The sequence below is a fragment of the Vanellus vanellus genome (assembly GCF_965231255.1).
Source record: "Vanellus vanellus genome assembly, chromosome: 7".
Lineage (NCBI taxonomy): Eukaryota > Metazoa > Chordata > Aves > Charadriiformes > Charadriidae > Vanellus > Vanellus vanellus.
The window spans coordinates 8312572-8324872 of NC_138912.1; the positions used below are offsets into that span (position 1 = coordinate 8312572).

Sequence of the window (12301 nt, forward strand, 5' to 3'; positions counted from 1 at the left end):
AGGGCTTTATACTTCAGTGGGCTAACAGAAATTAAGGAAAAAACGTTGTTATAGTTTGCTTTTCAGTCCTTAGCAACATTCGTGTTTCTTAAGTGGGAGTTTACTTTCTGATCTTCATTATGATAGTTTTGTTATCTAGTCAAACACAAGGATTTGGAAATCTTTTTCCAACCTTAATCATTTAGAGCAAGACTTTCAAAGGAACCACTATAGGAAAATTGAGAGTTGAGTACTTAGACTCCGTGGTAAATCCCAGGAATAATGGTCTCCTCATTGCTTGATAAAAATATGCAGAGCCATATAGCATAGGGAAGTGATTTTTGGAAGGAGTTTTTGTTGCAGGTTTGTATGCTGTCACAGCAAATTCATGTCACTTGGGTTTTTGACAGTTGAACTATACAACTAGCGTTGCTGGAAATAGTAATTGTTCATGTTGTTTCCATTCAGCACATGCAACATTTGTGAATTGCTACCTTAAAGTCCTATTATTATATAAATAAAGGACTGAAGCAGAAGAGTAATTATTTTCTTTTTTAAAAAGTCTATCTTTTCTTCCACAGGCATTTCTAATACTTTTTCTTTGTCTTTTAACACTTCAGACTTGTGGCGTGGGGTGTTTATTATTATTATTTGATTATGTATCAGTTTCTTTGGTGTAAATGGGAACGGCTTTAATTAGAACAAACAAAAACCCCAAACCCATCACGGTTGTTTCTGTACGCAACAACTTGCTTGCAGTAGAGAAGAATCTTGGGGCTGCAATTAAGCTTATATTTCATATTGTTATTCTTGCATACATTACTGGGTATTCAAGGTAGGTATGTTTAAAGTTTGAGAGAAAATATTATCTTTAAGTCGCTGTGGGAAAGGTAGAAAGTTAATGGCAAAGCTTAAAAAGTCCATGGAAGTCTGTTTCTTCAAACTCAGTCTTGTTCTTAAGCAAACTACTAGTGTAGCATTGTTATTTGAAGAACTGAACAACAATTAACAAAAAAAACCAACCCCGAGATGTGCTATTAAGATTATAGGAAAGGAGTGAGAGCCATGCAGCCAAGGAGAGTCACGTACTGAAGTTAAGTAATCCACTTCATCTGTGGAAAGCTGTTGTACAAAACTAAGTAAACGAACACATCCTCAAAAGAGGAGGATCAAGTCCAGACAGTTCAAACATACAGTCGAGTAACAACAAAGTAAATGCAGGATGGGGGAGAAGACTGTCTACCTAAACTCAGAAAATTGAAACCAAATAGAAAACTTCCAACTGAGGTTTTCTATAAACAGTATGTGTCTCTCTGTTCTTGGGAATCAAAAAAGGAAATTAAACTTCTGTCCTTGGAACTGAAGCATAGACCATGAGTTCTCCTTTGAAACAGACAGAATATACTTTGGTGGAATGACAGTAGGCAGTCATTTGAAAGAGTCCAGAAAGAATGTCCTTTGGGGGGGGGGGGGGGGGGGGAAGTATATTTTTAGATTCATTGACAGTCCTCAAGAAGAAAGTTGCCAAAGATCTTAGACACTGAGATGTGTAAACAATTGGTCACTACCTAGATATATTCTTCAACAGGGACTTACAAATTTAGAAGAGATCTGTGTATGAATGTGGGGTGAAACTGCTACAGAGATTGTACTTCAGTCCTTTTTTTTAACGAAGAAAATATTTGAGATCATTGAGTATAAGTTTTATCTTGTATTTATGTTGCAAGATAAATACAAGGAAAGGGTTCTGAGTTTTTGAAGAAAGTTCTTAAGCCATTCTTAGTTTAGATTTGTTCTAAATATACTTTATCAATGTGTAAGTACATAGTCGTTTTCTTGCTCCAAACGCCTTTTGTATAGATGACTTGTGCTAACAGGTTTTATAATATAAATGTGGTATATTCAAAGTGATACTGAGATTGATGGTACAGTGCTCTTTTATTATAAGCTTCTTCCCAATAAAAAGGATGATGAGGTTGTGTTTTTTTGTAGCTCTGTTAGGACTGGGGCTTTTTGTGATGATAAACTGTGTATTGCCGTTTCTGCTGCTTTGTATTTGCACAGGTTAGCTCAGTACAGTTATTTGTACATAAACTATTGAACAGATGTCCAAACACTTATTCATATATATATTTTGCTGACAATTCCTTGCACCACTTTCTAGTTTTGACATATTTGCTTCTTCAGATCTGGTGACCTTTAGTTCCGTCTTTCTCCCAGGGTGTAGACTGGACTGGCAGAGAGCGAATCCATCGTGTGTCCATCTGCTCAGTGAAGTCAATGGATATCCTAGTGTAACTTTTTCATAATATCACTTGTATAATTTGAGTTTAAACAAGATCAATCAGTAACCGCGAATCCTTGCAGTCAGCTTAATCGAGACACTCCTAACTTTTAACTTCTTTCTCTCTAGGCAGAACTAGTGAAAGGGAATCTGCAAAGTGTTGGGCTCACGCTCCGCCTTGTGCAGTCCAAGGAAGAAGATGCAGGGCATGTCGTTATTGAAACGGTGACTCCAAACTCACCTGCTGCAGCTGCTGATCTACAGAGGGGAGACAGACTTCTAGCAATTGGCAGTGAGTAATCTGTCAGCTTTTAAAATAAGTGTCGTCTTGCAAACCGGAAGGACATTTCTGCATACGGTTCGACTAGAGTGCCTTCTCAACAATTACAGCTACGCCTGGCACTCATAATAAAAGTGAACATTTGTGTATTTGTGGCCACATACGACTGTCATTCACTTAATCCTTCATTAAATGCCTGCGTCTGAAAAGTCCAAGCTTACAATAAGGCAAAGAGCAAACACGACTGCATATGTTAATGTCATTTTCAGCTCCTGAAGTAATATATTTCTATGAATAAAGTAGAAAGGATCCAACTGTTACATTTCAGTTCAGCTCTTCTGTCATAATTCCTCTGTTAGAGAGCAACACTATTGCTGTTTACCACTATTAAAGTTATAAACGTATTTGTCGGCTGTTTTTTGCCATTTTCAAATTTAACAGTTTTTGTCTTTGTTTTAATAGGTGTTAAAATCACATCGACTGTCCAAGTGTTGAAGCTTATCAGACAGGCTGGTGACAGAGTTTTAGTCTTTTATGAACGGCCTGTTGGGTATAATCAGCATGGTTCAGCACTGCAGGATGGATTTGGGCAATTGGAAGACTCTGCTTTCTTGACACAGCCAGAAGATGACCAAGCTAGTTTATCAGCTGATGTTGATAACAGAGATTTTGATTCAGAATTTGAGGACTTAGCTTGTGAATCACCCGACCAAAAAGAAGATCTGCCAACAACTCTGAGTCCCAAACGTTCGGTAGTCATACTTGCTGCTAAACCACTTGGAACGATATCTCCAATTCTGAATCGAAAGCTACACTTAGGAAGTTATCAGACAACATCAAAAACGCAACAAAAAGATGGAGCTAAAGTGGCAACGTCCAAAACTACTGAGGGTTCAGATGCATTACAGCCGTCAGGTAAACAATCACAAGGATCCAGTACTAAGCCTCCTGTGCCACCTAGGCCACAAAGTAAGCCCATTTTGCCTACTAGTGAAACTCAAAATCCGTTGGAAACTGGAGGTGTATCTTCTGAAAAACCAGAAAGGCCACCTCCACCTACAAATAATGGAGATAAATGTACAGAGAAGGTAGTAAAGAATAGTGATCAAATAGAAGACCCAACGATGTCAAAAGTAATAACAGCACCAAAGCAAGATATGTTAAAAGATGGACTTGCAGAAAATGCACGTAGTTACAAAGATAGTGGAGATGATCATCAAACATGGGAATCGCCAGAAATTCCTTATAAAACCCGGCAAGGCCGGTGGCCAAGGACAAGAACATCTTCCTGTCTATTTGAAGTAGAAGGATACCATAAGTACCTTAATGTTGCGCTGTGGTGCAGAGACCCTTTCAAAGCAGGTGGTTTTATCTGCTTAGGATATGCAAGCATAAAACTTGAAGAAATTGCTTTAGATTGTTTAGCTACGTCCTCAATGGAATATATTAGAACATTTAAACTGGATGCTCCTACACCTAAAGCAGCAGTCACTAGAACAGCATTGCGTAATTTGACAACCCATAAGGGATTCAATGAAAAATTTTGTTATGGCGATGTAACTTTACACTTCAAATATTTAAAAGAAGGTGAAATAGATGATTCAAACTTTCTCCTGGAGAAAGAAAGGGAATGTCACTTGGAAGAAGAAGCTCGTGCACTTCAGAAAGAGGATCCTTATTTGGGACAAGTTATTACAGAGAACAAGCATAACTTTCAAGATACTCAGTTTCAGAATCCAACGTGGTGTGATTACTGCAAAAAGAAAGTATGGACTAAAGCGGCTTCACAGTGCATGCTCTGTGCTTACGTTTGCCATAAAAAATGTCAAGAAAAATGTCTAACTGAGACACCCTTTTGTGTAGGAGCTGAAAAACGACTTGATCGAACTGTGGGAGGTTGTAGAGCAGAAGGGCAGGAGGCTCCCCAAGCCGCGTCCTCTCGTGTTGATTCAGAATCTAAATCTGTTAACAGAACTACAGGTTTGACCAGGCATATCATCAATACGAGCACCCGTTTGTTAAACCTTCGTCAAGTCCCCAAAGCTCGCCTTTCTGAGCAAGGAACAGAGGTGGTAGAACCTTCTCCAAAGCACACACCAAACACTTCGGATAATGAAAGCAGCGATACTGAAATCAGTGGGCCAAGCAGTCCTTCGAAACGTGCAGCAGGTAGCGGGATAAAGTTGGTCCGGAAGGAGGGTGGTCTAGATGACAGCGTCTTCATTGCCGTTAAAGAAATTGGACGTGATCTCTACAGAAGTTTACCCACAGATGAGCGTTTTCAGAAATTAGAATTTATGTTGGATAAGCTACAGAATGAAATAGACCAGGAGCTGGAAAATAATAATTCGCTCGTTAAAGAAGAAAAAGAGACGACCGATGCAAGGAAAAAAGCCTTGATTTCTGCTGCGCTGGCTAAGTCGGGTGAAAGACTGCAGGCCCTTACGCTGCTGATGATCCACTACAGAGCAGGCATTGAGGATATAGAGTCTTTGGAGAACATGTCATTAGAGCGGCAGTCCAAAAGAGTGACTAAAGATTCAGAGGGACCCAATACAGCAGAAGAAATGGATAATGAAGATGTCAGTCTGATGGAGGCGCCGACATTCAACATCATATCGGAAGAACCAGTTGATCCACCTCAATCGGTAGACTGATATTTACATATTTAGCCTTTGAAGGAATGGACTAAAGGAATACTTTGCACTTAATTACAAACACACACAAATTAAATTAAAACACTGGTTTAATGTACCTGTCCTGCTTCTCCGCAGTTATTTGCCCGTGCAAGAGTACAGCTAATCATGGTTCTTCTCCAGATACAGCACCACCCTTTTGTTAAACTGGCTGGTTAAAACTACATTTTGGGGTTTATATTGGAAATTTATTTTTAATAACTTATTTTTATTTTTTCTAATTATGTAACCTTACCATTTCACATTGTGTGTGGTGTCCTTAATGCATTACTTGGCCACCCCCTCCCACCCTCACCCCCCCCTTTTTTTTTTTAGCTACTGTTTTCAACAGGAAACCGGCAGGATACTGAAGACATTTAGTTTCCGTTGTATGGTGAAAAACTATAAGCTTGTTGCATGCCTGAGCTGATGACTGACACAGAAGTCACTGAGGGACCAGGCTTTAAAATGTTGATCACAGTTATTGTACGTCTTCTAGGTAGTTGTGTATTTTTGCCAAACATATCATGAAAGCAAACAAAATGTCCTTCATTTTGTCTGTTACTAATATTCACTGAAGTTAACATTGCATATCATTTGTTTTCTGTAGTGGTTTTTTTTGAATACAAGAACTTTTCATAGTTTGTAATCAACATGAAATATATAGTAATGCTATGCTAAAAAAAAAAATCCTCCGTAGAGATTTGGGCTATTGTATCCTGTTTGAATAATACTAGATATCAAAGTACATACAAGTATCTCATAATCATTTAATTGGGAATATTTATGAGATAAGAGGCTGGTTGCCTTCCAGAACAAAATTATATGTTGAAGTGGTGTTGTATTATCTGATAAAGGAAAATTGTTCTTCATAAGAGTTGGAGGTTTCATTGCATTCTATGGAAAAAGCATGTAATGAAGGTTTAAGTAATTTAAAAATAGTATTTTGCTGCAGACTTTATCTTATCATTTCAGAAAACTTAAGGTACAACATACTTTACAAAATAGCTAAATTTCTTCTCTCAACACTTTTGAGTACTCATACAGTGGCAAGTTGCATTCAGCTTCTCAGACAAGAGACAGTCTGAGCAGAAGGATCATCTTTGTCAGAAAAATGTCGTATAGTGTATATAACATGTTTCATTTGAGTCCAAATACGTGAGTCCGGTAGAGATGAGGAAGAATTTCAGCCAGCAGCTTTTGAAAAGAACTATCTGGTCTTGTGCTACGTGTAAACTGTGGGTCTTAGCATCACCCGGCTGAGGCTGTTGTTCTTATTTCCTGTAAACATGTCTTTGTTTCATCTTCTGTGTATAGGAATGCCGTATAAAATATCATCTTTATTTTAGGTACTGCGTTAGGTACTGATATCATTATCACTGGTAGTAGAAAAATAAATTAAAAAAAAGCCTTTGTGGAAATGGAGTTGAATCTGAGATGGTGGAATAACTCATTTAAATATTCAGGCAGTCTGTAATGTACCTCTCCGTTAAGTTTGCTTCTCAGTTTATTTTGTGCTGGGCAAAACTAAGCAGCAATGGTTTTCACAGGTGGAGAAGCTTACTTGTACTTCAGAACAAAACGGTTACTTCCACTCATGCAACTACTTGCACTTTTTTGTGAGGTCTGGGCAGTTGATACTTATTTAGTTGATGTATGGAAAACACTATCCATGCTAAAATGGGCATGCGACACACTTCTGAAATTAAGCTTCAGCAAAGAATCGCACAAAATTAGCTTCCCTTATTGACTAAAAGTTATTTAAGCTATACTTGCTTGAGATGCGTATTAAGACTTCCCCACTCCATTTTCTCAGTGGCTTACCATTGGTGGTGATCTGCATTCAATCTCCATCAGTGTCTGCTCTTATGGCCTACTATAGAGGTTTTCAAATATATCCAAGTACTTCATTTAAACCCTGGTACACATGAAGGAGCTGTGAAAACAATGCAAATGCTGATTTAAAAAAATGCATTCAAGGTTTTAAATTGACGTGTGTAATACAGTGGGTGAGAAAAGCTGGATATAGTTTTCCTCGTATAGTATTGCTAATGATGATTGTAAGAGAGAAATTAAATGTAGTGCAATATTTTTAAATATACTGAATGGGAAAAGGTCAAAACAGTTGTATTTTAGTGATAAGAAGGAAAACGTAAATTCCTGTCTGGCATTAATTACAATAAACGGTGAATCTCGAGGGGAAAATTGTAATACTACATTCCTGATGTAATCTTTGCTTCATGCTTGACTGTAAATAGCTGAAAATAAAGAATACCACAGAAAACAAGAATATCTTGACTTAATGATATCTGAATAGGTGGCAGCTACACACATTTGCAGAAGATCTACCTAATATGATTTTGTTGGCTATTATTTTATCATGAGAATAAGCTTTAATAAAATAGTTTTGCTAAATTATCAACTTCTTTGCACTGTGTTAATATTTTTTTAAATATTTGCATTGCATTAGTTTATCATCTAAAGCCACTACTTAAACGAAAGATCTTTGAGGGAAAACCACACATTTTGCATTAAATAAAACTACTGATGGGTGGGTTAATTGGGCTTTTATGCATTTATTTCTATTTACATGTGCGTTTATTTTTATTGTACACAGTTTAAGAGTAGGCACAGTTTTCTTTCAAAATGGTGATTCCAGTTGAGTTTTGTGTAGGAAGAGAATCTTATAAAATGCTGAGGACATTTGTGGGATTTTTTTGTTTTGTTTAAGACCTTCAAGAAATGCACATCTAATGCTGCCATTCAATTATAGGTGACAGCGACTACCACCAGAGCCACATTAGGGGAAAAAATTGTCCAAGAAAAATTCTTCTGATTTGTCCTGTCCGTCAGAAAGTGTTAATGGATAACAAAACAAATTTTACTGATTTACTCCCTCGTTTTTATCTAATCAGTTTTTCCTTATAATTCCTTAACCTTTATTTTTTTCCTTCAAATTTGAAATAAAAGATGCATGGAAGTTTACAACTATAGGGGAGGACTAAACAATGGGAGCAAATGAACAAAGTGACTTTATCACACTTAAAGTAACACAGATAGAAATATGCATAATATAAAAGAACCCCAATTATTCCAGGACAGAATGGGTTTTTTGTATATTTTTCTGTGACTAAAGTTACTGCCTGGCTGTCAGCAAAAAGTTTTTGTTTGATTACTTATTCCTCCAGCAATCCAAGATGTGGAACAACTGCTAGGTGTCTATTTGGGGAGGAAAAGGCGGCATAGAGGGCCCAAATATGGGTGTCTGCGTGGCGCTTAGCCCTTGTCTTCCTCTAACTTCTGATGGACCAAGAGTGGAGCAAGAGCCAGGCTCTGAGCCCTGGGGCTCTCCTGTGCCGACCAGGGTACGATGCTGCTCTGTGAGGCCCTGGTAGAAACCTGGCTCTGTCCACAGAAGAGGGATGTGATCGATCCGTCTGTCCTCGGGCTTCCTTCTCATGCTTGTTTTGTGTTGCAGAATAAGGTGAGCTCTTCCTTAATTTTGATGTGCTCCAAAGTACAAAACCAAGCCATGACATGAGCCATTCTATGCTTCGGTGGCAGAAGTAGTCAATATATGACGGAATCTTGGCTTTTGCCGTACTAATGTCTGTCTCCAAACACCTCTCAGCTTTGAAAGGAGTATTTCCATCTGTCGTACATTCAAAAGAATGAAATAGAAAATACACCAACACAAAAAATCTATGGTTGATCTGAAAAATCCACTTCCAGGACCTATTGCTTGGCCTTTCACACCATTTAAGCCTCTTACACTGTTGTCTCAGAATCTTCACCTTTATTTAAAGAACAGACAGGGGTGTCCCCTGGTACCGCACCTTTTGGCCTTATCTCTTTCCCAAAAGTTAAATCTCAGACCAGCAGCCACATGACAGACTGATTTTCAGAAGCTATCGCAGTTACTTAACCAAGTTGCATGTATTTATGACCTGGCGTGAAAGTGTTTGTCCTGAGCTACAAAGGGACTAGAACTGAGGAGTGCTTTCTCACCATCTGAAATATTTGTTGGGTTTTTCCCCCCCCCCCAGTATACAGTGAACCATAATGCGTAAGGCAAAGAGTGAGGGGGGGGATTCTATTTTTTGTATTATTATTTTTACCTTATTACAATAGATCATGAACTTCTTTTAGATAACTTTATTTTAATGCAGTCTGAATGCATAATTTTTGACAAAGCAATACTTGAAGTTTGATCCACTCTATTTTTCATATTTTCTGACCATAGTATATACACTTTACAAAACTATATGTAAACATAGTATCTATGCTGTAGTACATAAAACATCTGCAATTACATGAAAGAAGGCACATAAAGATTTTAATTTTACAAATGAAAAAGATACACCATGGTTGATAAGGACATTTGGGGTTGTTTTAAAATGCTTTCTTTAAAAGTCTAATTTTAGATAGGGACTGCCTAATACAGTGCTTTGCCTGTATTGGACCGTGAACCCAAAGGTTAAGAGATATTGGCAACAAACTCTTTTTTTTTTTTTTTTTTCATTATCTTTAGCAAAGTTGATATTTTAACTTCATTTTTTGAAAAATAAATATATATTGAATTTCTAGATAAGTATGCAAATTCAGGCAAAATAGAGGGGGTTTCTTTGAACTGCTTAAGTTATCGGCTTACTTTTGGTACTCGCGAAGACTAAATACTGTGACACTGCAGCTTTTCTTAACCAGTCACTTAAGACGCATCTAAAAGAAAGTTGAGATATGTTAAAATTAAAAGATTCAAAAGATAGAAATATAAAAAGGATCTTCATGCTGTTCTTATACCCTTTAAGGGAAAGGAACAGCGCACATTCATAGCTACCCGTTTATCCGGTGTTGTGGATTTGGGGACTTCGCGTTGCACAGCTGGTGGGCTAAAACTTCGTTAACCAGTACTGACTGATAGCTGTACTCTCATCCATTTAAAATACTGTTTTCTCCAACATTCCACGAGTGGTTCAGGGAGAGCTCGTTTTTGGAATCCGCACAGATGTGCCTTTTATTTTACCAATATATGATCTGAAGTCGATCAAAAAAACTCGTAGTGATGTCCACACTCCGAATTCCAGCCGCCAGCGCCTGTGGATGTACTTGCAAGGGTACGGTTTAGAAGGATGTAAATTGGATGGGTTTTCTTTGAGCTTTGCTTTTTTTTTTTTTTTTTTCTTTCAATTAGATAAGAAAGACCCAAGCTCTTGACATTAACTTAATGACTCCAAACGAAATATGAAATATTGGGTCAGTGAGTTGACTTTAAAAAAACAAATATTCAAAATTCATGTTTATACAGAGTTATACTACACATTTAATCAAAAATATAGTATAATATTCAATAAAACTAAAGACACAAAATAAAGATTAACACTATACAGATCCTCTACAAAAGCTTTTCCCCTCCTTATAAGGCGGTTAGCAGTCTGCTGTGTAACCATGGGCGATGAATAATATACCTTTGGGTTTTTTGGACCATTTCACTATTAAATGTACAGTACAACTGAAACCTATTTCTACATGAGATGTTTCACGCGAAACACTGCATTTTGTACACCAAGATGAGTTATATGGCTTTGAACGTTATTCGTCACTTTCATATTCTTCTTCTTCGTCACCTATGGGGTAGGACTGGATGTTGTTCTGGGTATACATTTTTGTTTTAACGGGACAGTTGTGGTCCATCAGTATCGCCTGAAAGAAAGCAGAGTGTGAACGTTAAGGTTTCAGCTTAGCGGCCGGCGGAGGTTGGGGCTGACTGCACCGCCCGGCTGCATCCGCCATTCGGGCATTCACCTGTCCCCCGTCAAAGCGGAACCCAAACCGATTTCAATTAGAGTAAAGCAAGCCCCAAGGTCTGTGCGAGGTGGGATCTCGGCCCTATAGCTGTCACCAGCAAATTGCTGTTACCATACTGGAACCAGTATTGCAGCCCATATATTAAATTGAAATACATCTACCTGCCCGCTCGTTACAGTAATTTCTCTCTCCTGTATTTAATCATCTATTAAAAACTGGATGAATGAGCAAGAGGAGTCCTACTGCCTCAAGCTGAGCCTTCCTGACAAGTTTTGCTTTTCCCACCCCTTCCTGGGGAGCTCCAGAACAGCGTAACTGGGATCTGCCGAGAGTGGTGGTCCAAATACTGTGACTTTGCACCCATAGCAAGCTACACGGGATCAGCCGTGGCGCGCTCAAAGGGGCCAGCCGCCACATTACGTCCTTCCTGATGAATTTCTCCTAGGACAATCAGAGGCTGTACTCGGAGCAGTTGCGTAACTTATTTCATGCTCAGTGTGATTAAGTTTGGGTTTTAATTAGTTACACAGAGAGCATGAAGAAGGGGCCCTCCTTTTGACTCTTTTCGAGACGCAAAGAAGTGGCACGCCAGTTCACTGCCGCGAGCCACTTTGGGAATCGGAGTCACTGCCTTTCCATGTGCGTTGCGGGGGCAGAGGCTGTGGAAGGTGTTTAGGCTGTGGGGAGGGATCCCGTCCCTTCAGCAATTACCACGTTACACATGAAATCCTGTCAGTGACCAGGGAGGGACACAATAAACTTCATGGCTCTAGTAAACAGCAGCTTTTTTTTTTTTTTCTTTTACGTGTTTAACTTTTCTGTTCCTCAGCCTTAGTCAGTGTGTATAAAAAAAAAGAAAAAGTTTTTTAAAAAAAAAAACACTTTAAAAAAAAAAATCAGTGCAGTCTGCAAAGGTCATAAGAAAGGCTTAGATGGAATCTCTGGGATTCTGCCGTCCGAACATGTGCACAGCGAAAGGTCTCTGGCCTCACGTGCTCCCCTGTTTCAGCAGGATTCATCCCTCCAGCTTTTCCGCTTGTGCCAGCACAGGGCGTGCGCGGCCCCGGCGCCCGCCAGGTTCTGCTCCTGCCCTGCAGAGACGTGGCGCTGCACAGCAAGACCATGAGCGTGCAAAATTACATTCTCTTTTCACCCAAATAAACAGCTAGCAACTACATTTTGGGCACAAGCCAGCCTTGTTCAGCGTGAGCAAGGCTGGAGCGCAGGGCTGACCAGTCCTACAGCTGCCGACAGATGTTGCCGCAAAGATCGATGCTT

General features: G+C 38.9%; 2 protein-coding genes across 2 annotated transcripts in view; one reads left to right on the forward strand and one right to left on the reverse strand.

Moving 5' to 3' along the window:
- Window positions 1-5921, forward strand: part of PDZD8 (PDZ domain containing 8) — a gene marked incomplete at its 5' end in the record, with an annotated part of 62347 nt that extends 56426 nt beyond the window's left edge. Inside the window, 2 exons of the mRNA XM_082486664.1 lie at window positions 2393-2555; window positions 3006-5921. Coding sequence (XP_082342790.1) covers window positions 2393-2555; window positions 3006-5200 — 2358 coding nt within the window. The 3' untranslated portion in view covers window positions 5201-5921. The remainder of the gene's footprint in view (window positions 1-2392; window positions 2556-3005) is intronic.
- Window positions 5922-10807: 4886 nt separating this feature from the next.
- Window positions 10808-12301, reverse strand: part of SLC18A2 (solute carrier family 18 member A2) — a gene marked incomplete at both ends in the record, with an annotated part of 30578 nt that continues 29084 nt past the window's right edge. Inside the window, one exon of the mRNA XM_082486231.1 lies at window positions 10808-10918. Within this exon, the coding sequence (XP_082342357.1) occupies window positions 10808-10918 (111 nt within the window). The remainder of the gene's footprint in view (window positions 10919-12301) is intronic.